Genomic DNA, 23,283 nt, shown 5'->3' on the forward strand with positions numbered 1-23,283 from the left:
ACAGCTTGTCACGTTACCCTGTTGACGGCTCTGACTCCTCTAATATTGCCCGCGCTTCTTGCGTATTCTCTGTATCACAGCTGCTTCATTTCGCCAATGAGCAACGCCGTGACGCCTACATCAAAGCACTCATCGGCCGTTTTAAGCACTCTCTGGCCGATGCTACTCTACGCCTCTTCGTCCTCCGCGACGGTACTCTGTACCGTCGTAACCTTCATCCGGACGGCTCTGAGTTCCTACTTGTAATACCTAAACACCTCTGCTCCACCATTATAGAAGAGCTCCACGACGCACCAACGGCAGGACATCTCGGCATATCTCGAACCTATGACCGTGTACGTCGCCGTTTTTTCTGGCCGGATCTTGTCCGTTCCGTACGACATTACATCGCTGCTTGTGAAGTTTGCCAACGATGCAAGAAGCCTTCCCAGCTCCCCACTGGTTACCTGCAGCCGCTCGACATCCCTGCCAAACCCTTCTATCATGTCGGCTTGGACCCTCTTGGCCCATTTCCGGAATCTACATCAGTAAACAAGTGGGTGGTAGTCACGGCGGACTACGCGACTCGCTACATCAGTAAACAAGTGGGTGGTAGTCACGGCGGACTACGCGACTCGCTACGCTGTAACCCGCACTCTTACGACCAGCTGCGCAACTGATGTTGCAGACTTCCTCCTACATGATATCATTTTGATGCATGGTGCTCCGCGTCAATTGCTAACAGACCGTGGCCGTACGTTTTTGGCCAAAGTCATCGACGACATCATGCGTGCCTGCTCAATACGGCATAAATTTACCACCTCCTACCATCCCGAAACGAACGGCCTCACTGAGCGCTTGAACCACACCCTTACAAACATGCTATCCAAATACGTTTCCGACGACCACCGTGACTAGGACCAGGCTCTACCTTACATCACCTTTGCGTACAACTCTTCCCGTGTTGACACTGCTGGGTTTTCTCCTTTTTACCTCTTGTATGGCCGTGAACCAACGCTACCACTGGACACTGTGCTTCCGTCCGCCACAGCTTCAACTAGCAATTATGCCCGTGATGCAATCACCCATGCTGACCACGCTTGCCAACTTGCGCGCGCTCGTCTACAAGTCTCTCAAGACAAACAGAAGCGACACTACGACCTCCGTCACCGTGATGTCCATTTTCTGCCCGGCAGCCTCGTGTCGCTTTGGTCACCTTCGTGTAAGGTTGGCCTATGTGAAAAACTCCTTTCTTGTTACACAAGTCCATATCGTGTGCTCCGCAATGTGACCAATGTCACCTATGAAATCATTCTAGCCACGCCCACTACGTCCTCCGCTGTGACAACCAGTGACATTGTCCACGTCACCCGACTCAAGCCCTACAACTCTCCACGCGCCTTGGACATGACGCCTTGGACACGTTTCTTGAGCATCGTCGAGCGATGCTCAAGAAACGAGCCGCCGCGAGAACGACGAAGTTGGTCGGTGCGCTTGGCGCGAGCGAGTGTCGGCCTGGCTGCCTGGCTCCAGTGTAAATAGCCTGTAAATAGCCTCTTCTGTCTGTGTCTTTCCACACGCAACAGTATATCCTGTGGCGCCCCGGTTCCGTGGTGAGCCAAGTCCGCAGGCCTGGGGCCGCCTGGGATAGCCTGCCAAAAGTTCTACCGTTCTACATTGTACGTACGTCAAGTTACCATACTGCACGCTTTTGAACGCATATGTTTTTCAGACATGGCCTCAAAATGCCTTGTTGAGTTTCGGGAGAAGAGGATTGTGGTTAATTTCGACGGGTCATTGACACAGCAAGAGCTTATCGGAAACCTGCAGGCATCCAGCGTCCTGGTGAATGTCGATACAGCGCACCTAAAGCGTACGGTAAGTATATGCAGTACGATTGATCATACATTATACTTTTCTCATTGTGATAAGCATTCCTCATAGTATCTTCTCGTGCAGTGTACTTAATTAATGACGAGCACAGGAACAAAGACAACGACAACTAATGGTTTGCGCACCATCCATTGTCACCGTCTTTGTTCCCGTCCTTGTCATAAGTACAGAGCGCAAGAAGAAACTATGAACAGCCACCAACTAGCCCAATTCATCGCTGTTTCAAAGCATTTTTGCGCTTGGTCTGGGAGGAGCATCGTGTTGAGTTTGTGTGTGTGAAGTGTCGCGGTCATAATCGAAGCGTCATATCTTCAAAATGCATGCATGCATGTAACCGAGCTCGAGCCTGTAACCTTCATTTAAGCCGATCCCAATGAAATTTGTTGCAGTGAGAGGGAAAAGGAGATTCCTGTAGTGGCCATAAAGAGGAACTTGAACCATAATGTAGCGCTGAAGTATTTTATTAAGGCCTTGCAAAGGACGGCTCTGTGATTGCCTAAAGTATGGTTACTTGCGTTTTCTTACAGCGTCACTGCGGTAAAGCTATTACACAACAGTGTTATATACCAGTTTAGCCTTTAGTATTGCTTGAAGCTATTTCATTGTTTTAAAGTCTGTCAAATCTATTGTGGCGAGAACCCTATACTTAGAAAGTCGTTCATGGTTTCACTTGAATTTCGCGGTGCAGTTGCAACACCGAATGTCAGTATTTCTCGTAACCTTTAAATTTTAGTTCTTGTTTGGAATGATAATTTTTTTTAATTATAAGACCATTTTGCACGTGATAGTGGCCCATGGTTATGGTGAAAGGTGACCATGCAAGCGCTATAGTGCACCACCAATACATGTAGCATTTGGTGGGCATGCACACCATCGCATCACTGGGAGGAGATCTGCGACACAAAAAAATTTGTGTCAAATATGTAGCATTCATAAAATCGTGCTCGGAATAGTGCAGGCTTGTGGATGCTTCATTGGCGCAAATAGCTAGAGGCATTCTTTTTGATTAAAAAATGCCTCCAATGCGAACGGCGGCATGCTGTTCTAATCCTGCCTGGAATCTTGTAACTCTGTCGCGTAACCCGCTGTGGTTGCTCAGTGGCTATGGTGTTAGGCTGCTGAGCACAAGGTCGCGGGATCAAATCCCGGCCACGGCGGCCGCATTTCGATGGGGGTGAAATGCCAAAACACCCGTGTACTTACAATTTAGGTCCACGTTAAAGAACCCCAGGTGGTCAAAATTTCCGGAGTCCTCCTCTACGGCGTGCGTCATAATCAGAAAGTAATTTTGGCACGTAAAACCTCATAATTTTTGTTAACTCTGTCGCATAGTGTAGTTATGAAGGGACACCCATGGTTGTTTTATGTCCTCATTTGCTTTCAGGACAGATCTGGAAACAGAGTAAAACATATAATGAAATTAAAACTTGACAGAGCACTAATATTCACAGAATCGTTAAGTCTTGTAAAAGTGTTAATTTCTTTACAAAAGCATACAAATCCTGTTTTCATGGAAACTCTTACACAACATTTATTTGTCACTTAGACATGTAGTAATATGTATGTCTCTATGGTACCTCGCCATAGAGACATCGAGGGTAATGTACTAGCTTGACAAAATGGCCACATCATTCACATCACTAGCTATTATTCCTACGGCTGCTGTCCCTGTCACTGATCTGAAGCCTTTCTTATGAAATAAACTGCAAAACCACTGGCAACACATGTGGGATGCAGAAATAAATAATAAACTGCACGTTATAAAGCCACAGTTAGGTTTTTGGCCCTCCGCAACAAAATCATGGCGAACAGATGTCCTATTCTATCGTCTCAGAATAGGACACACATTTGGGACCCGTAATTTTCTGCTTACTGGAAATGAACCTCCAAGCTGTGGTAGATGCGGAGATAGGCGGACTGTCCTCCACGTCTGTACTGGAGTGTCAAGAAGCCGAAGCTAAGAGAAAGAAAAATTTTCCTCTGGCATACCGCTATTGTGTCTCACTTCACCCAGCAATGTTTCTTGGTAAAGAACTGCTGTTTACCAGCAATGCAGTCCTCAGTTTCTTGAATGATGTTGTCCTACATGTAAGTAGTCTGATATCATTCGTATCACTTCCTCTCTTCAGAGGATGCCGCTGTGATAGCAGCATTGTGTAGCACATGCCTCCAGGCCCTTGTATCTCAAGGGCTCTAACGAGACAGTGGTGCTCTAATCAATTTTAGCATCTGACATCTTTTTTGTATATGGTATCATTCTTTCGCAATGCATCTTAATGCTCATAGTACACATCATTTCTCATTGCCATAATCTTATTACACATTGATTTTACACACTTTAGAAAAACCATTTTGAACATTTTTAAGGCACCTTTACAGCCATGTCACATCAACTTCGTAGAACTTATACACTGCGAACTCATTACTATGGGCATGGTGCTCTTTGGCCATACCTGGCCCCTGCGCCATTAAACATCAAACATTCATTCACTCAACTTATTCGGGTGTAAAATAAGCCAATGTTCATCATGGCTGCCTGCATGAAATCCTGTGTAAATGCAGCATGACCTCTGGCCTCTCCTTCAAGCATTCAGGCGGAGTCCTTTCCCTTCCAGTCCCAAGTTTTGCACTTTGAAAGAAAGACTCGGCCACAGCAAAAGCTACCGTCCTAGGGAAGCTTGCTGAAAAAAGTCGGCCTGCCTGGAAGTCAAAGGTATTGTATGATATGTGGGCACTAGTTCCAGAGCACAGATTCCATGCGGTGCCATGCAAGACCCTTTTTCGCAATCTTCAAGTGAGCAGGATCAAAAGGCACAAGGCCTTTCTTGGCAATGTGAAAAGAAATTTATTTCTGTAGTTTTACATTCCAAAACCACGATCTGATTGTGTGGCATGCTGTGGTGGGAGCCATTGGATTATTTTGAATGCCTGGGCTTCTTTGTATGAGCCTACATGCACATACACAAGTGCCTTCACATTTCACCCTATGGAAATGCAGCTGCCATGGCCAGGAATCGGACCCGCAACCTCACGCTTAGTAGAGCAACGCCAGAACCACTGAGCCACCATGGCATGCGGCAGGTGGGAAGGATAGATCACAGCTTCTCGATTTGAAACTGAAATTGTGTTCTGATCATGTACGTTGTGGGTACTTTCCACATTGCCAAGAAAGGACTCCTGCCTTTTGATTATGCCCGCTCGATGATTCTGAAAAAGTGTTATGCATGACTGTGCATAGAATCTGGGCTCTGGAAGTAGTGCTGACATCTTGTACAATACATTTGATTTCCAGGTAGGCCACCTTTTTTTCCGTAGGCCTCCTTATGGTGGTTTTCGTTGCTGTGGCCGAGTATCTCTTGCAAAGAGCTAAACTTGCTGCTGGAAGGGTAAAGGCCCAGCCTGAATGCTTGAAGGAAAGGCCAAAGGTTGTCTACATTTACACAGGATTTCATACAACCTCAAAAAAGTTGCAGGCAGACATGTTGACTCTCTCGCTTCTTCAGACCCTAATAGGTTGCAAGAACTCTGCTCCCGGGTGCATGCTGAAAGCAAATGAGAATATAAGATAATTATGGCGATACAGCACAGATGACGAGATGGGTGAAAAACGAGCAGGACAAATGCTGTCCAGCACCTGGCCATTTTACGAGTTCCGTCGTCTGCACTGTTTTCCCATAATGTACTTAAACTAACAAGCCCAGCTAAGGACACTTGCGCAATATAAAACAAAGCATGGGCGTCCCTTCATAACCACATCATGCAACAAAGTTTACATTGGCCAGGCAGAACTATGCGCAAATTAGTATCTTAAGGAGGACGCTGAAATAGCAAGGAAGAGAATAGGTATGCACATTCGGCCATGCACTTTGCATGTGAATGTGAGTCACAACTTCAGTAGACAAATTCTAGGCAGAAGCAAAAGCGCATGTCACAGTAGGCGTTGGGGGCATTTTTTAACAAAAATAATGCTTCTGTTTGCGGCAAAATGAAGCATCCGCAAGCCTGCACCATTCCGAGTGCAATCTTATGAATGGCACTTTTTCAACACCTTTTTTTGTCGTCACATATTTTCCTCGAGTGCATGCTCAACAAATGGTACATTTGTTGGTGCCCGTGCTTGATATACTTTATTGTCTGTCTGTATGTTCCCTGCACTAAACTTCCATAGAATTTTACCTATATTTTCCATTAAAAGAATCGCCTATAACGCCACGAGCGCAGGTATTCATAATTTTCCTACTAATATACGCTTAAATTTATTTGTATGTTTTTCATTAGCTGTAGACAAAAAATCTTTAAGATTGACCACCGGTTGACTACCACCTACTTTATTCACTATAGAAAAATTCTGGGATTCTTCTTGCTGTTTTATGGCTGTGGTTATTTTGACCTACTATTGCAGGGTTGTGGATGTTTTGGACAGTGAAGTAGCACATATGCCGCTGCAAGCAGCACCTACACTCCCACCAGTACCGCTGGACATCCACATGGCTGTTGAGAAGCATCGTGCTGGGATGCACTTTGAAAAGTGGCAGTGACTCATCCAGTGGTTGTTTCACAACCTCTGCTCATATGGAATGTGAGAGGCAGTTTATATACTTTTGCGCACCTTGTTTTTGCAATGCTGTTATTTTGTTGCACCGGATGGCCTAAGTACAGTAAACTCGCAATAATTCAAACTCGGATATTTTGTACTCTCAGTTAATTAAAACAAATTTTGTATTTTTTGTTTGGCCCACTATGGTTTGAATGTACTTAAAAGCCGCTTAATTCAAACTGCAGCATTTGATTAATTCTGCTAGTTCAAACTTCATTTTCTTGTCCATACTGGAAATATCAGCTGCCTTTGTCACTTCAGCTGAACATATGAGTTCATATATCTTTGAAACAGCTGAAAATGAAGCTGATTGCCTGCCTGCAGTTGCCAAAGCTGTCAAAACCATGAGCAGAAAATAACTGGCTGCCCTTGCTGGAATAGAAAACTTTGTTTTGAAATCACAAGCTGCTAAAAAGCAGTCAACAATTTGCAGTTTATATTCAAAATACGAATAAATGAATATTTCGTTACAGTATAGGCTAATATGTTTCCACAAGTCATGTTTATGCTTGCATCTGATAATTCAGGTGAAATTCTGGGGTCCCCTCAAGTAAGAATTATCTGGTTTACTGTATGGTGCTAAAGAAAGTGAGCCTCCTGTTTCATTTTTTGTAATACTTACTGTTTTTTAGCATGTATGTGTGCAAAGTATTGTCAATGCAAGCAGGCAATGTTGGTCATTCAGTTTTGGCCAATGTGCAATAATTGTAAGCTGACAGATAAGAGAAGTATGTTTACATGAGCATGCAGATTCACACACAGTCTGTTCCTGCTTAGAGACTACCTAAAACAGTGCAAAAGATAATCATGATTCAAGTAACTGACTTTGATCATTAGGTGTAAAGTGTGATGTAAAAGTTAACAGCACAATTAAGATAAGTTCAGCAGAGAAATAGATTACTTTAGGACACATGTTGCTTGCATTTGTACACACATCCTTGGATTGTACCACAGAAATGTACTTGACATAGCCCAGCCACATGAGCAAATTTAGTGACACTTCGAGCGAGCTCACCTCGCTGAATACTGCTTCGGTCGCATGGCGCTAGAAAGCAAAATGAATTTGTCATTCAGGATTGCTGACAGTGACAATTCACGAAGCCATGGGGTGTTGAAAATGAGCATTTCCAGCTTGATTTGGCTTTGCTTTCCTTGCAAAGGAGCTTGTAACATTTGAAATTATGTAAAAAGTTATCTTGGAATTAGTGCAGACTCTGCAATGAGCATTTATATATTTTTTTAGAGCACAAGACCACAAGCTGTGATTAATAGTCACTTTTTCACATAGTAAAAAGGCATGGCACTAATATACTGAAGTTTGGTATGTACCGAGAGCAACAGGTGGTCATACAAATTAATGTTCCACTTTCAACTTTCATAGCCAGCAAGTCACTCTGTGACATTAACACCTAAAAACCGGTCCTGTAGCCCTGTACAAGTAGAAAGGGAAGGCTTTTGGAGAAGTAGTGCATTTAGGGGACAGTACCATCTAATCTACTGCTAATCAATTGCTTCAGGACAACTAATGCATGTAAGCTAGCTCCAGTTCCACTGTCAGCCTGTTGAAAACCTAAAAATCTGATTGTGTATTTCAGTTCTGTACAGGCATCTTTGGTGTACTGCAGTTTCCTACATCTGCAGTTATGAGAAATGGTGCTAAAATTTTAAATGTATGGTGCTCACATTATTTGTTGAATCAGTTTATGTCATAGGTACGTCATATATGAACCAAACCCTCTTGATAACAAAGCCATCAGGACAGAAAATTGAGTTCGCTTTAAGCACTATCTCATTAAAAGCACGGAGGCTCTAAGAGTGCATTTCAACAGTCCAAAGTCTTGTGATATCAGCAATGCTTTGAGCAGCAACACAGCTGTCTCGTTAGTCAATTATGATGGCATGATGCAGCCATACTCCTGCGGAGCTGGCACACCGAGCTAGAGTGGCAATGCTCTGCCTCTGCAGGTTGGCAAGAGAAAAAAGCAAAGAGCCATCATGTATGGTGCACCGACCACTGTCATGCGAATTTTTCACTTGGTACTAAGCCATGCATGTCACCACTGCACTTCAAGTAGTCCAATATAAAGTGTACGCACTGCAATCCGAAGACTATGCAGAACATCAAATAATGTCACTTTGTTATAGCGAGGGTTTCCTGTACATTGTGTGACATGCTGGTTTTAAAAGGGAAATTTTAACAGGCACTAGCACACATTTAATTGGTACACAGATCATGCCAGGATTGAACTACACTTTAGCTTAACAATAGATGCGTGCTATGTTCAGTCTGGATTTGTGCAATTTTTATTGTGCACTTATTCTGTGTGTATCTACAAAAGTAAAGAAGTGCACAATCTGCAACAAAGCTATACAATTCCACAGCCCAAGTGTGCAGGTTGCAGTTAACATGAGCACACTGTACTTGATTTCAGGGCCTATCCCACGCAGCGGGTAGTCAGAGGCTTTATGCTTCATCTGCAAAAAGTTGCACTTTTGTCAACCTAGTTATTTTTGTTAGCTTCTACTAAATTAATTCACAGTAATTCATAATTATAACAACAGAACATGTGCCTCATTCACATTAAATGAATACTATGCTTAAATGTGCATAAAACTGAGTACCAGGCCACACTGCCATTAATCAAAGTGTCAGTAAGCACACTTGATTTTACAGATTTTTTACAGTGCTTCTCTTTGTGTTACTTGCAGTTTTACGCTATTAGTTGAGAATGTGTACACTTTTTTTCTTTTGAACTTCGATACACATAACTCGCTGACCTCACTGGTAACGCTAGTTTTTGTTCAGGCATCCAGGAAAGCTGTACGAGGAAGCAAGCAAAGCGCTTGTAGCAAAACACCCCAGTTTGGCTGACAGCACTGGAACAGGATATGTAAGCATTACTACTATTTACGTATTGCTGATTTCTGCTAAGTAATGTCCGTAGCACTTCCTCCTTTAATCAGAATTTTTTTTTTCGTCTACAGCAAAATAAAGACAGATGTAGCATGTTGTGTTTATGGTAAAATGTTACTTTCATGCGCGATGTGGCTGTAGTACTGCCGCAGTGTTTTTGTTAGTGATACAGCACTTGACTTCTTTGAAAAATTACTGCTCATCAGTGACTGCTGTGCAATATTGTTTCATCCGTTGCATTTGGTGCTGCACAGAAGTATGCCTTAGCCAAATATATTTAGCACATAGCTTTGGTTCTCCCATAACTGCCGCGATTACTAGCGGGTACATTCACACGAAGGCTTTTGATTAGCTAGCATGTGCACTGCCGGCACTCAACATGGCTGGTAATGAGGTCTGTGTTGTTCATCTCGTGCACGTAATGTGAACACCTGAGAGAGCATTTGCATGTTACAGTGACCCGTAGCACCTTGCACATGCCCTAACCACTCTGAACACTAATTTGCGTATTTTAACGTCTTGATGCATACTTTAGAATACCCCAGTAAGCAAAACGTCATTGAAAGTAGCACAGTGCTTTAGAAAAAAATGCACATTTTGTCTTAATGTTTCAGAATGTTTCAAAGCAATGCTATAAACTGGCAGATCTGCCAGTTTCTAGCTCTGCTTTGCAGTAATAACCAAAATATATTAGTAACCATATTGTGAGATGTAATAAAATGCTGATATTTTAAACTTTCAGGATCCTTGGAGGAAATCGTTGCACTTCAAGGTAAAGTATGAGAGGAGAAAGATGAAGATACAGCGTGGGGAAATTGTGCCTACCAAAAAGACTCGCAGAAGTACATTGACCAGTGGCGAGACAACGGCAAAAAGAATGAAAGACCTACTGCTGTAACCATCAGTTGCCTTGTGTCAGCAAGCAACAAATCATTTAATTTCAAGGGTGTCTGGTACATGTTTTTCTTTCTTAGGTTGCTGAAGTGTGGGATAGCGAAGATGAGGACAGCATCAGAAGCCACATCGTTTCCATGAAAAAGAAGCTTGTGAAACCAAAGGCTAACTTTTCATATGTCACAGATTGCATGTTACGGACATTCCGAACTAGACGGGACCCATTGATCCAGGCTATCACAGATGAATAGCCAGCTCTGAAATTAAGCACCATGGTAATTACTAGTTTTTTTTTAAATGTATTGCGTTATGCTCGGTTACCAAATACACTTCCCGTATTGCATGGAGCATACTTTCATACGCATTCTGGCCATGTTCGTGGACTCTCCTTACAGTGTCACAGAAGGTGAAGTAAGGTGCAGTCATTAAAATACCTCTAATGGCCCATGTTAAAATATTAAAATCTGAGCATGCAATGGTTGTGTTTTATTATTTAAGTTTCACTATAGCATCAGTGTTGTACAGTGGAAGTTTTAGATGTTCGCAATAACTGCCTCTGAATAAGTTGAAGTCACAGTGCACTTATGCTCTGTTTAGTAAGCATAATAGCATTTGGACTGCACTGTTTGCATTCATTGTGCTTCCATCAGTCTTTCATTAACAAATTGTGAGTTTAGTAGTCGCACTAATGCACCATTTTTTTTTTGCGTTCTGCAACACTGCAGTAATTGGAATGGCTACACACATGGCTTGCTGGAATACAAACATAAGCTAGCCTCTTCAGGGTTAAACGGCTACGTGCCCTCCAAACAACTCTGTGCTATGACACAGCTACTTTGGGCAGCCAAACAAGGTTTATCACAGAAGTTTCATGGCAAAAAAAAACTATTCCAAGGACTCATGCTCGCTGTTCACTGCTTGAATCCTGGGAGCCATTAGATAAAAGAGGAGAGGAAGAACATGGTGTGCTTTGAATGGGGTGTCCTCAAAAATTAAAGCTGTACGTAGAACTTTTTAAAGCCGTGCATTGCGGCAACTCATTGCCTGTCAGGGAGGGCAAATCAAACAATCTTTAAATTTCCCCATCATTCATTGTCATGTTAGAGATCTGCAGAAAGGCACTGAGAAAATCTTTCTTTTATACTTTGCATTACATATTTGTGATATGGAATGCGATGGCTCCATGCAATGCATGTTGATGCCATGACCAGTCCTTGTACATGCAACGGACTCCTGGTCTATGCAAGTTTAAGTGGAACTTTCAAAAGAGAAACTAAAGCTGCTGCCTGCCTCATTGCTTTATTGTATGCTTTGCATAGCCTGTTCTCAAATTTTGAAAGCTGCTAGGGTATTTTGTAGCACTATAATATTTTAACGTATTTCAGGTGAAAGCCATTGTACAAGTAGCTTATCGTCCAATTTGCAGCATGTAAACACTATGTTGACCCACTTGCTAGCTGGAGGATAGCACATTGCTGGTAGCTTTTGCAGCATACGTTTAATTCCATTACGGTTAGTTTTGTGCACTCCAGTTGTAGCTCAAGGTTTGCAATATAAATTGCACTAACTGCATTAGGCAAAATACACTGCTTGTACAGCCGGAGAATCTGGAAAAAGCAGGCTGTGAGATGAGTGACTGTGAAATTTTTTAACTTCCTTTGCGTTAGAGCAAAGCACTACTGTAAGGACTGACCATTTTATCTTTTATTTTTCCTCCATTAAGCTTCACAACGAGTTTATGCTGCAAACAGGTGTTGACCCGAGTACAACACTGCAACCTCTCCTGTGTGCTGTTGCGAAGAAAGTAATTGAAAAAGCCCAGAAGAAACAGCATCTTGAGGCATTTCTTGTGGTCTTTAACAGTCGCTTGGAGGTTGCCGCCAAGGAAAAAAGAAATGGTAAGGAGGCTGTTCTGCATGATCAATTGAAATCATTAACATATTTTTAATCATGAACATCATGCTGAGAAAAGCGTACTTAATGAGTGAACTGAAATAAAGGTATAGCGAATGTCATCCGTGTGGGAATAGTATAGACGTAAAACATGATAGCTTATGTAGTGGACCAGGCTATGTCACTGGAGGAGCGATACTTGCCGGCTATACAGAGATCGTTTGCGCTCCAAAGAGTCCTGTTGTTGCAAAGAAACTGCTTACCTGATCTTAATGCTTCACTAGTGCTTCTAACAAATAAACCTTCATAATCTGCTATGTAATGACGAAAACTTGTGAGCGTAAAGAATACTAGGATGTCCATATCATTTTATAGTAATTGTGAAAATTCCTGTTTCATTAGAAAGATATTAGAAAAATATTCTATTTTCTTTTGGGACAATAAGAAGCCGACCAGTGCAGATGTGGAATTTTCAGCTCCCGCTTCTGTACACGTTTTTGGACTGATTTTTGCGATTCCTAGCAAGGAAATGCGCACTATTCGAAGCAGTTTCTTCTAAGGTGCATGCCGATGTCCGATTTTTGCCAGTCAGTGAACTCTTTTTCAATTTTTGAGACTTTTTAGTTCGGACCACACCGCGGCTCCAGCTCGCCCCACCCCACTAGGCCTATCTGCGGCGACGTGGAACGAGCAGGCCCAGGCCTCACTCGTACGTGTGAGCAGCAGCATGCCTGCTATGGGGACAGTCGTGGAGGGGGAGGACATCTCCCGAGAAGAAGCGAATCGCCCAGGCTGGACGATGGCTATGGGTAGAAAGAAGAAGGCCAAATCGGGACCGACCATTCTGGACCGAGGCAACGAGGGACGAGCAGAGACAAAGGGCGGCCACCGCACGGCCAGCCCGCAGAGCGCGGTCCAGCGCCTCGTCGCCACATCGAGGCTCCCCCGACTATCGAGGGACCACATTCGCATCATAGTGAGGCTGAGAGACGGCCTCGACGTGAAAAAAGTGAGTCAAATTCGCCTGGCGCAAGTGCTAGCAATGGCGGCCTTACTCACGCCGAACGAGACCGAGGAAGACATCGTTTGCCCGAACGCAACCCAGAACATTCTCGTCGTGTCCACGCCGACCGAGAAGAACGCGAATGCATACACCGGAGTTCACAAGCTTCACCTAAGAGAAGGCGCATTCAAAGTGGCCGCTTACACTGCGGCGCTGGACAACACATGCAAGGGTGTCATCAGAGAAGTGGACCCCGAAATCAATGAGGCCCAGCTTCAGGCCATGATCATGAACCAAAGAAATCCCAAGGCCTTGGAAGCCAAGCGGATCAAAAACACATCGACAGCGGTAGTGCTCTTCGACGGCATAAAAGTGCCGAACTATGTCATGTGTGACGTAAGCCTAATATACACTGCACACTATACAGGCAGCAGAACGACGTGTGCTATGGGTGCGATGACTTGGGCAACAGAGTCGACGTCTGTCCAAATCCTGACAAGAAGAGGTGCTGCGGCTGCGGAGTCAACGACCCAGCTGAAGACCACCAGTGCTCGCCCAAGTGCGCCCTCTGCGGGGGCCAACACCCGACGGCGGACGGCAAGTGCAAGCAACAATACCAAATGCCTTATGTTGTGCAGCGCAGCAGGCGCCAACGCAGAAACATGAAGAAATCGCAGCTGCAAAGCCATAGAGTTTCCTACAAAAATAGAAAACTCTATGTGCAAAGCCAGCCGCAACAGCTGGAGTGTAGATCACGCATGGATGGATGGATGGATATTATGAGCATCCCCTTTGGAACGGGGCGGTGGGTTGCGCCACCAAGCTCTTGCTATTATACTGCCTAATGTCCTACCTAGGTTAAACAATGAAAAACGAAAAAAACACTGTGAACTACCACGCCCAAATTTTCTGATCCCCTATTGCGAACTGTGCTTTTTTACGTCTCTGTCTTTTGTCGTTTCCCTACTTTTCTTCCACCAATCCTTCAATCGCCTCTTACTAATGCCTATTACGGACATGTTTGCTTTACCACTGCTCCCGCTGAACACAAGAGCTTCAAGGAGGCCAGCGGTGCCTAAATCGACCGCTGGGTAGACGTCTTCACATTCTAATAAAACATGCTCCGTCGTTTCCCTACCTTTACTGCAGCAAGCACATGCGCATTCGAAGTGGCCGTATACACTGCAGCGCCGTACAACACGTGCAAGGGTGTCATCAGAGGAGTGGACCCCGAAATCAATTCCAGCATGGCAAGCGCCCCCAGACGGGGACGTTTGACAATGCCGAAACGACGACAGCACAGCCGATCGAGAGGCTGCTCCCGCGCCTGGAGGCGCTCCCGCTCCCAAGTGCACATTCAAGAAGGGCTGACCTGGGCGGACTGGGCCAAGCCAAAGCCGCAGCCGAAACCACAATCAAAGGTAACGCAGGTAGCATTGCCAAAGCACAACAAGGAACACCCGCCCGACCACGGGGGTAACACGCGCTGAAGTTAAGTAGAGACCACCCGCTGAGAAGACGTAAGGGCCCACGTCGTGGCGCCATTTAGTCATGATGTCATTCTGCAGGCAACTAAATAAAGTTGTTTCTCTCTCTCTCTCTCAGTTAGCGGAAGAGAAAGCGCGCCTCAAGGTGGAGATTCAGCAAATGAGGGCGGATTTCGAATCGTTTCGGAAACAAGGTTCGACTTCCCAGCTAATCGAAAAACAGTAGCAGCAGGTTGCAGGTACTGCAAAGTACATCGACCTCGCAAGGAGAGCAGTCGGTTCGCTCGGTCAAACGCAGGGCACCTCCCCTGATGGAGGAGGGAAACCTGGTGGAACCCGAGTCCAGCCGCATCCTATTGGGAATTCAGCAGTCGATTAGCTCTCTCCAGCTAATGGTCCAGCAACTAGTGGAAAGCATGCATGGTAGCGCTCACGGCAAGAGTGACGGGTATTTATTTTTATTTATTTGCAATACTGCCAGTCTCAGCGAGACCAAAGCAGGGGGGCACAGTTTTACAGAAAGAAACAAACAGGTCATGTTGCATGGTACAGTAAAAGAAAGGAAAAAGCTTCCTTAACTGACTTATCGAAGCACAGATGGCGCCGCAGGTGCTAAACAAATCCGAGGTATCAATCATGGCGAACAACTCAACTAGAGAGTTGGTCGTGTGGCAGTGGAATTGCGCTAGCTTCAAAAAGCACAAGGCTCCGCTGCTACATTTCGTTGCCTCGCAGGCAGACAAACCGCATGTCATAATCTTAGAAGAAACTTTGGGTAGCGAGGCGACCCTGCTCGGCTACCGGGTTGCCTCATCCAAATTCGAACAGGGTAAGCGCGGAGTGGCGACCCTCGTCACGAACAAATGCTCTTTCCAGGAACGAGATTTAAAATTAGACAATGCCAAAGCAGAGGTAACAGCGATCGAAATCATACCAAACGGTTGGCTGAACAACAGCGTATTCCTAGCGAATGTGTACAGTCTGCCCTCTGAACACAGACGGTCATTCGCATCGGTAATAACGAAGGCGACCTCAGTGACCAGGGGGCCTCGCTAATAGTGGCAGAAGATTTTAACACACCCCACGAAGCCTGGGGTTACGCAAGGCCAATGCCTAAGGGAGAGCGGCTATTGGAGGCAGTCACTAAGTGCTCGCTACAGCTGGTGACTGAACCCTGCCATCCGACTCGACTAGGCATGTCGGTGGCGCAGGACACGACGCCCAACCTCACCTTTGTCAAAAACGTGCGAGGGGCATAATGGCGCAACCTGCACGAGAACGTCGGCAGCGATCAGTACATACTGGCAGTGACGATCCCCATCAGGGCGGCTCCGAGATAATTTAAGGTCACCAACTGGGACGGCTTCCGCAAAATAAGGAAGGAAGACACAAGTGAATATGTGGATTTAGACAGCCTCTTTAGAAGGCTCAAAGAGGACATTAGCACCGCGACGAAGGTCGTCCAAACCGAACTGAACGTGGAAAGGATGGACACAAGATTGGCACACCCATTACAGGCAAAGAATTCCATCACAGCCAGGTGGAATCGCAGACTGCGAAAGAAAGTAGCGGCACTAAACCAGGAAATCGAAGCGCACTCGATCGAGCTGTCCAAGCAACAGTGAAACGACATGTGCGCGTTGGTAGACAGACAAATGAGAGCCAGAGGCAAATAGAACCTCCTAAAAAAACTGTTAGAATCCAAAGGCAATCAGAGATTGGCAATCGATAGGATTTTACACAAGCAAAAGGAGCAGGGCAAAACAGAGAGCAAGCTCCTAAAGGAGCTGGCGGAGACGTATCTGCCACTGGGCCTGTCAGGTGACAGCGACTATCCACAATACGCCGGTTCGGAGGTCGAAGAACTCAACGCGCCCTTCACGGAATCAGAAATTTGGGATGCCTTACAAGGCCTCAACGAATGCTCGGCGATGGGCCCGGACAGGGTCTCGAACAAACTGTTGAGAAACCTATACGGAGAGTCGGTCGAGAAGCTCACCGAAGAAATCAACAGAGCATGGGAAATGGGACGAGTACCAGAGGTTTGGAAAGAGGCCTCGGTCATACTAATACGGAAACCTGGTAAACCACTTGCGGCGGAGAACATGTGGTCGATATCGCTAACCTCATGCGTGGGCAAGACGGCAGAACATGCCATACATAACCTAGTATCACGGTACATAGAGAGAGAGGGCCTGTTCCCATATAACATGGTGGGCTTTAGACCGGGCCTCTCCACACAGGACGTAATGTTACTACTCAAGAAGCATATAATCGACGGCATGACCAGAAAAACTAGGGGCATACTGGCCCTGGACCTAACGAAAGCGTTCGACACGGTCAAACACAGATTTCTTATGGAAACGATCTCGGTGATGGGGCTCGGCTGGAAATTCCACTCTTACATAGGCTCCTTCCTCAGAGGCAGGAAGGCCACAATCAAAATAGGACAGGCCACGTCCGATTGGTACACGGTGGGCGTGAGGGGCACCACACAAGGGGCGGTGCTCTCCCCACCATTATTCAATCTAGCAATGAAAGGGCTCTCGGACCGGCTGACGAGAGTGACCAACGTTAATCACGCCCTTATGCAGACGATATTACGGTGTGGTGCCCGAGAGGGTCCAACGCAGAAGTCGAGCGGGCTCTTCAAGACACGCTGGACACAACGGAAGAGGAACCTGAAGGAAACGGGACTCCACCCGTCACCCAGCAAATCGGAACTGTTGCTGTACAGGCCCTCAAAACAAGGCATGAGGAATTTGATGCCGATCGGTCAAATATCGATCAAATTACACATGAGCGACGACCAGCCGATACCCAGAGTGGGCACTATAAGAATCCTGGGGCTGCTAATTGAGGCTAAAGGCAGTAACACGCAAACGGTCATGAAACTCACGTCCAAAACGGAGAAAATGCTCCGGCTGATCCTCAGGGTGACCAACCGCAGGAGACCGGAAGGCTCAGCAAGAGCAATTTCATCAGGGTTTACCGCGCCTGCCTCATGAGTCAAGTAAATTACGTAGCCTCGGTGCTAAAATGGACCAAGAGAGACGCGGCCAAGAAAAAGACACTGATGCCCAAGAGCATCAAAACGGTGCTAGGTCTTCCAATCACTACAAGCACGGAGCGGCTCGATCGGTTAGGGGTCCACAATTCCTAGCAGAAATTATCGAAACACAGACCAAGGCACAGGTCTGTGTTCTGCCGACTGTGTTCTGGCACAGGATGCGTCTGCCGACCACCAGGGCCGGCAGACGCATCCTAGAAGAAGCAGGCATTCATACAGAGGCAGAGTGCAACGCACGCAAGGTCGCGCTCAGCGCAGCGGTCGGGAGCACTTTCAAGGTAGAACTGCTTCCGAGAAACGTCCACCCACAATTCAACGAGGGGGCCGAACGGCGAGGGCACTGCTGAAATCGACCGCCAACTGCCCGGGACTGGCGGCATTTGTAGACGCGACCCAGTACGGGCGCAGTGACCGGTGCGCGGCCGTCTCGATAAGCTGGGATGGCATGATCATTAATGCAGCATCGGTTAAGGGGGCCACTTCTGAAGTGGCCGAACAGATGGCAATAGCCATGGCAATGAGGGACCCGGAAAGTCCTTACATGTACACAGATTCACAATCAGCGGCCAGAGCATTCGCCTCGGGCTCGATATCGCGGGAAGCAGCAGCCGTCCTCGGCAACGAGGGAGCCGCGGGTCATCACATCGTCAAATGGTTTCCAGCCCACATGCACCCCAGCTTTCCCAACGCCAATGAGCTGGTGCACGGCCGCGCACGAGGACTCGCGCACCACAGCGATTGTGGTGAGCGAAACGGCGGGGAGGGAGGGGAGCACCGAGACCCGCTGCTCACCTTCAACAAAATAACAACGCACTATCAGCTGTTGAGGAGGACCTTCCCGCACCCCCACGCTAAACTCACTAGGCCACAGCCATCGATATTCAGAATGCTTCAGACAGGGTCGTTCCCCTCGAGAGGCAGACTGAGCCTTTATTCACCAGAGGTAGAGCCGCAATGTCTGGATTGTGGCGAATCGTACTACTCGCTAGCGCATATGCTCTGCCAATGCTCCGCGTTAAGCGGCACCATGTTCAGTAAAGAAGAAGACTGGATGGTTGCCCTACAAAGTGACGACCACCAGACTCAGCTCCAGGCCGTCCAGAAGGCTTACGAAAGGGTGTAGGCTCACGGGCTTCCCGTCCCAACGTGGGTGCCGCCCGCAGCCCCTGCTGACCACTAAAGCAAGAGTGGGTGGGGAGGGGATCCTAAGGACTCAATAAACTTATTTCCTCCTCTTCTGGCCCTACTCTACTCATTTTCATCTCTGTCTCAAAAATTACTATTCTCACACACCCGCTGTTTAAACATCTTTTTCACACATTTCCAAGTAGGTGCTGCGGGTATAAACATTTAAAAGGCCAAAATTTGCAAAACACAACAGAAGGGGATTCTTAAAATTGATTCTTTTTAATTAGCCGTTTGAAGTACTGACATACCAATCCTAGATAGACATGCATTTTAAGGTGCAATGTATCATTTGTCAGGCCAACTAATGTTATAGCTACTTATGGCTGGGTAACAGTGTATTGCTTTTGTGCTACCCTGTTTGACCTGCTTGCATTCAGTACATTTCCTTCCAGATTTGATGGAGACTGCTGCAATTTGTTTGCTGCCCTGTCTCATTAAGGAGTGCAAGGAAGCATTTTTGACAACTGTAAGTGAACCTGAACTGTAAGCAGCAGGTGTGGTGAGCTGTGGGATAAACCTTGCCACTTTAGCACGGTTATGGCTCAGTCTCAATTCACTATTTTATGGCAAGTATTAGCACCCTTAAATGGAGCCGACGGCTATTTAAGTTACCTCAAACATCGGCTGTTTCCTAGTCTTGTTTATGTATAGCCAGTGACAGGTCAAGACAGTAGCAGGGGCTCCTCAAAGAGAGAATGTTGATGTGTGTCAGTGACTCATCTTGAGGGGAAGCCTTAGTCTGAACGGCCTGTCTAAATACATGGGAAGTGAAGAAGTTTCTCTTGGCAACCACTGCTCCAATGTTAGTAAGATTTACTGCATTTAAAAGAAAAAGTGAAAATCTAGTGACTAAGAGATTCTTTTCTTTTGGTTGTTAATCGACAAAAATTGAAAAACGAGACTCCCATACAAGTCCAGAACTCTGTAACTAAGAAATTAACGTTATCACAGTTTTGTTAACTACATTTTCTACTTAAAGTAAAGCAGACAAAGCACATATACTGTATTCATCCATCACTGAATTGTAGCACTAATTAGTGAGTAAGACGTGCTAAACCCTTGTAAGCACAGTAACAATTTCACATAGGCCATAACATCACATAAAATTTCTCCAGTTGATAGGGTCTTACAGACGCAGTGTGTGGAACTGCAATGTATCTGTTTTTGATGAAGAATTACAAATTTGTAGACATTGCTCTTCAACTTCTATTAAACTTACCTATTTACAGGAGTTAATGTAAGTTGCATCTGTCATTGATTACGAAGCGTTTGTAACCAGCCTGAAACGTCACCTTGAACTGTAACCTTGATCCTTCCCTCTCCTCATTTTATATATGTGTGTATATGTAACACTACTCTCTGTAACAATTGAATGTTTGTTGATGCTTGTTGCTATCTGTCTTTATACTTTGAGTTTTTCTTTTCAACATGCTGTTAACAGCCAACGACTTCTGTACACACCGTAGTGCTGCATTGGTTTGTGCTTACTGTTGTCGACCCCCCCCCCCCACCACCACCACGTAATGCCTGCCCGGGCCGCATTTAGGGTACTTGAATAAATAAAATAAATAAAAATTCAGGCTATAAATCGGAATTTTGTTTCCTAGAATCACCAGAATGTCTCTCAAATGCAACACACATCATTCAAATTGATCTCATTGTTGGCTTTTATTTTATTTTTGCATTTTTAAGTTTCTTTAAATAGTGAAATCAGAGTTGGCTCTGAGCTAAATCCCTTCCTCTTATCTTGGGTTCCTTTATTTTTCTATATTCTTCACCCTTTATACTTGTGCTCCACAAATTTAAGTGGACAGCACTGCCTAACACAATGGCAGAGACAGAAAATGACAGGAGATGTGCTGTACTCACCCAAAAGAAATATTGAAGAGAAGCCTTATGTATGTCAAAACGGATCAGTATGGAAGAAAAAGATTGTACATGTATATGTACAAAGCCGGGTGATAACAAAATTGGGAAACTGAGTATGTTAAACAAGACGAATGTAAAATCAAAAGCAGAAAAGACAACGAAGTCAGGAGACAGAGTAAATGATAAAGGAAAGAACACACAATGTTACGCTAGGTTATAACCTATGTGACTAAGGTAGTCAATTTCCTTGGATGAAAGAGTCACTAAAACCTCGCTAATACATTATCCTTTGAATCTGTTCACATGGAATGCTTCAATTATTTATGTTGTTAGTCTGTTGCAATGACGCGAGAAGATAATAGTGTAATTGAAGACAAGGTTACGGCGACATGAACGACACTGACTTTCCAAATGGTAAGGTGGTGTGGACAAAGGGAATAAGCGGTGGTGCTCTTCGGTGGTGCACTGACCGCTCTGCAATTAAGGGACACTAACAGCAGATCTACCACTCAATCCTCCCATGCACTGTCAAAAAGATCTGGCACTTCAGCTGGCAGCATCACCTGGTTACCATCGTTCGCATCTTAATAACGTGTACACAACAATGCAAGCACGATGAAGTGCATCGCTGGCGTTGCCTCTGCAGCATGACGTGGTCAGGGGGAACATGCAAGCAATGCTCATATCATGCCTGAACATGCGTACCACCATACACAATACACACACACACAGAAAAGCTAAATGCCGACTGGAAAACGGTAGCACTGACTACCGCTAGACAGCTGAGACCTCTCGCGTGTGTGACTGATGATGATAAATATGATGATAAATAAGCGGTGCTCTTTTCTAGCAGGCAGATGTTGGGTGCCACAATGTAACAGTGAAAAATCGTGATGTATAGGTGCCTTCAATCAGGAAGGGGCTTGTATACCAGAGCCTATAATGGCGACCTTTGCTGCGGTCGCCACACGGCGAACTCTCGGAGCTGGCATCTGTCGCCAGAGGCACAGTGACAAAAGTTTTGGAAATAAACATGTCTCATACATAGAAAAATATGATGCACAGCAAACTGGTTGCATTGGGACACATTCGCACCCTTTTCACCTGAACTCGGCCTGCTCAAGAGATTTTATTTGAACCAAGGCCCATGCAGTAATAATTTAACAGACGTACTTGAGCCTCGTCAGAATTAGTTGATGCCACACGTAAAATGCTGCAGTGTTTTATCAGAATGATGAGCTTATGCTTATGTCACCTTGCACATATTTTAACATGCGAGTTCATTTACTTGCAAGGTTATCTTCACTTATTCCCATTTCTTTTAAAATCAGTGCATCTAACAAATTGTGTCCTAAGCAGTTGCAAATTCTTTCTTCGCAGGACAGAAGCACTGTGCACAGTGTGCCTATTGTGATATGCAGAATTGATGCATGGGATTCGACACCCTTTACGGACTGCCTGGAGGATATCGAAATTGAAGAGAACACGCTGCCAGAAGCCTTGTCAACATTGTTCACCCTTTATTTGGCATTCGACATCGTGTTTGCAAAAGGGGTGCACAAAACGCTGGAAGTCATTGCTAAACTTTTGGATGTACCAAGCAACGCGCACATGTCGCCACTAGCGCGTGTTGCGTACACCGCGTTAAAAGCATGCTTCAACTGAGAATTAAGCATAATGTCATGGCATAAATTATTCATATTTGCATAAGCGTCTTCTTTTAAAGACATATGTATTGCTTTATTTGTTTGCCAAGCACGCATTTTAATCAGGCTTTTTCTTTTTTTGCTTGTCTTGTATATTATATATTAATAAAACATATTTCATGACATTTTTCGTGATAGTCACTTTATGTCTCATATTTCCTGTGTCTTCCGAAGTAGCAGAACACTTTGGAGATATTGATAGTACATTTTTAATGTGGAAATTACATTGCAGCTCATGGTATAAAGCATGCCGAGGGACAAAATGGCAAGTTTAGTCCACTAGGTGTAATTCCTTAACTTGATCCCCGGGGATGAACAAATCATCCCAAATGGATCATCCTTGCTGTTGATCTGTGTGGACTAACCGTTTATCTGCTGAGACGCAATGGCATGTGGACTAACCATTTATCTTGAGAGGTGCAACGGCATTGGGACTAAAGGTTAAACCTGGCGCCGTTAGTGCATTGAGACTATTGGTTAGACATGGCGGCGTTAGTCTCAAAAGGGGTGAACCACACACCCATTTGACTATCTTTTGCCTTAGAGTGTATGGTGCCAAAAACATGTTACCATGAGCACGCTTCGAAAGACGAGAAACGTACAAACCAGGTATGACACCTCGAAGTAGTTCCCGTGATGTCACGGACTTCAGCCGGTTCTGCTGGATACTAGTTTTGACGATATAAATAAAAATTATGCTATGTTATAGAGAAAAGAGTGACTCCAGCAACTTTTAGGAGCTTTTACCTCATAAGTTTCAGAGGGCTGAAATATGTGAAAATACAATCAA

The 23,283-nt window shown here is 45.2% G+C and overlaps 1 protein-coding gene across 1 annotated transcript; it reads left to right on the forward strand.

Moving 5' to 3' along the window:
* Positions 1-582: 582 nt before the first annotated feature.
* Positions 583-22,616, forward strand: LOC142584715 (uncharacterized). The gene is made up of 8 exons (XM_075694935.1): positions 583-1,658; positions 1,712-1,857; positions 6,275-6,451; positions 9,276-9,360; positions 10,126-10,552; positions 12,001-12,175; positions 19,311-19,384; positions 22,168-22,616. Exons 5-8 carry the CDS (start codon positions 10,550-10,552, stop codon positions 22,450-22,452), a joined length of 537 nt encoding a protein of 178 aa, XP_075551050.1. The 5' UTR covers positions 583-1,658; positions 1,712-1,857; positions 6,275-6,451; positions 9,276-9,360; positions 10,126-10,549; the 3' UTR covers positions 22,453-22,616.
* The last annotated feature ends 667 nt before the right edge of the window (positions 22,617-23,283 follow it).

This window comes from Dermacentor variabilis, chromosome 6 (genome assembly GCF_050947875.1).
Source record: "Dermacentor variabilis isolate Ectoservices chromosome 6, ASM5094787v1, whole genome shotgun sequence".
NCBI classification, from domain to species: domain Eukaryota; kingdom Metazoa; phylum Arthropoda; class Arachnida; order Ixodida; family Ixodidae; genus Dermacentor; species Dermacentor variabilis.

Coding starts and splice junctions, on each gene's coding strand:
- LOC142584715 (XM_075694935.1), top strand. Junction 12,176..19,310: donor CGCCAAGGAAAAAAGAAATG/GTAAGGAGGCTG, acceptor ATTTCCTTCCAG/ATTTGATGGAGACTGCTGCA. Junction 19,385..22,167: donor AGGAAGCATTTTTGACAACT/GTAAGTGAACCT, acceptor CTTTCTTCGCAG/GACAGAAGCACTGTGCACAG.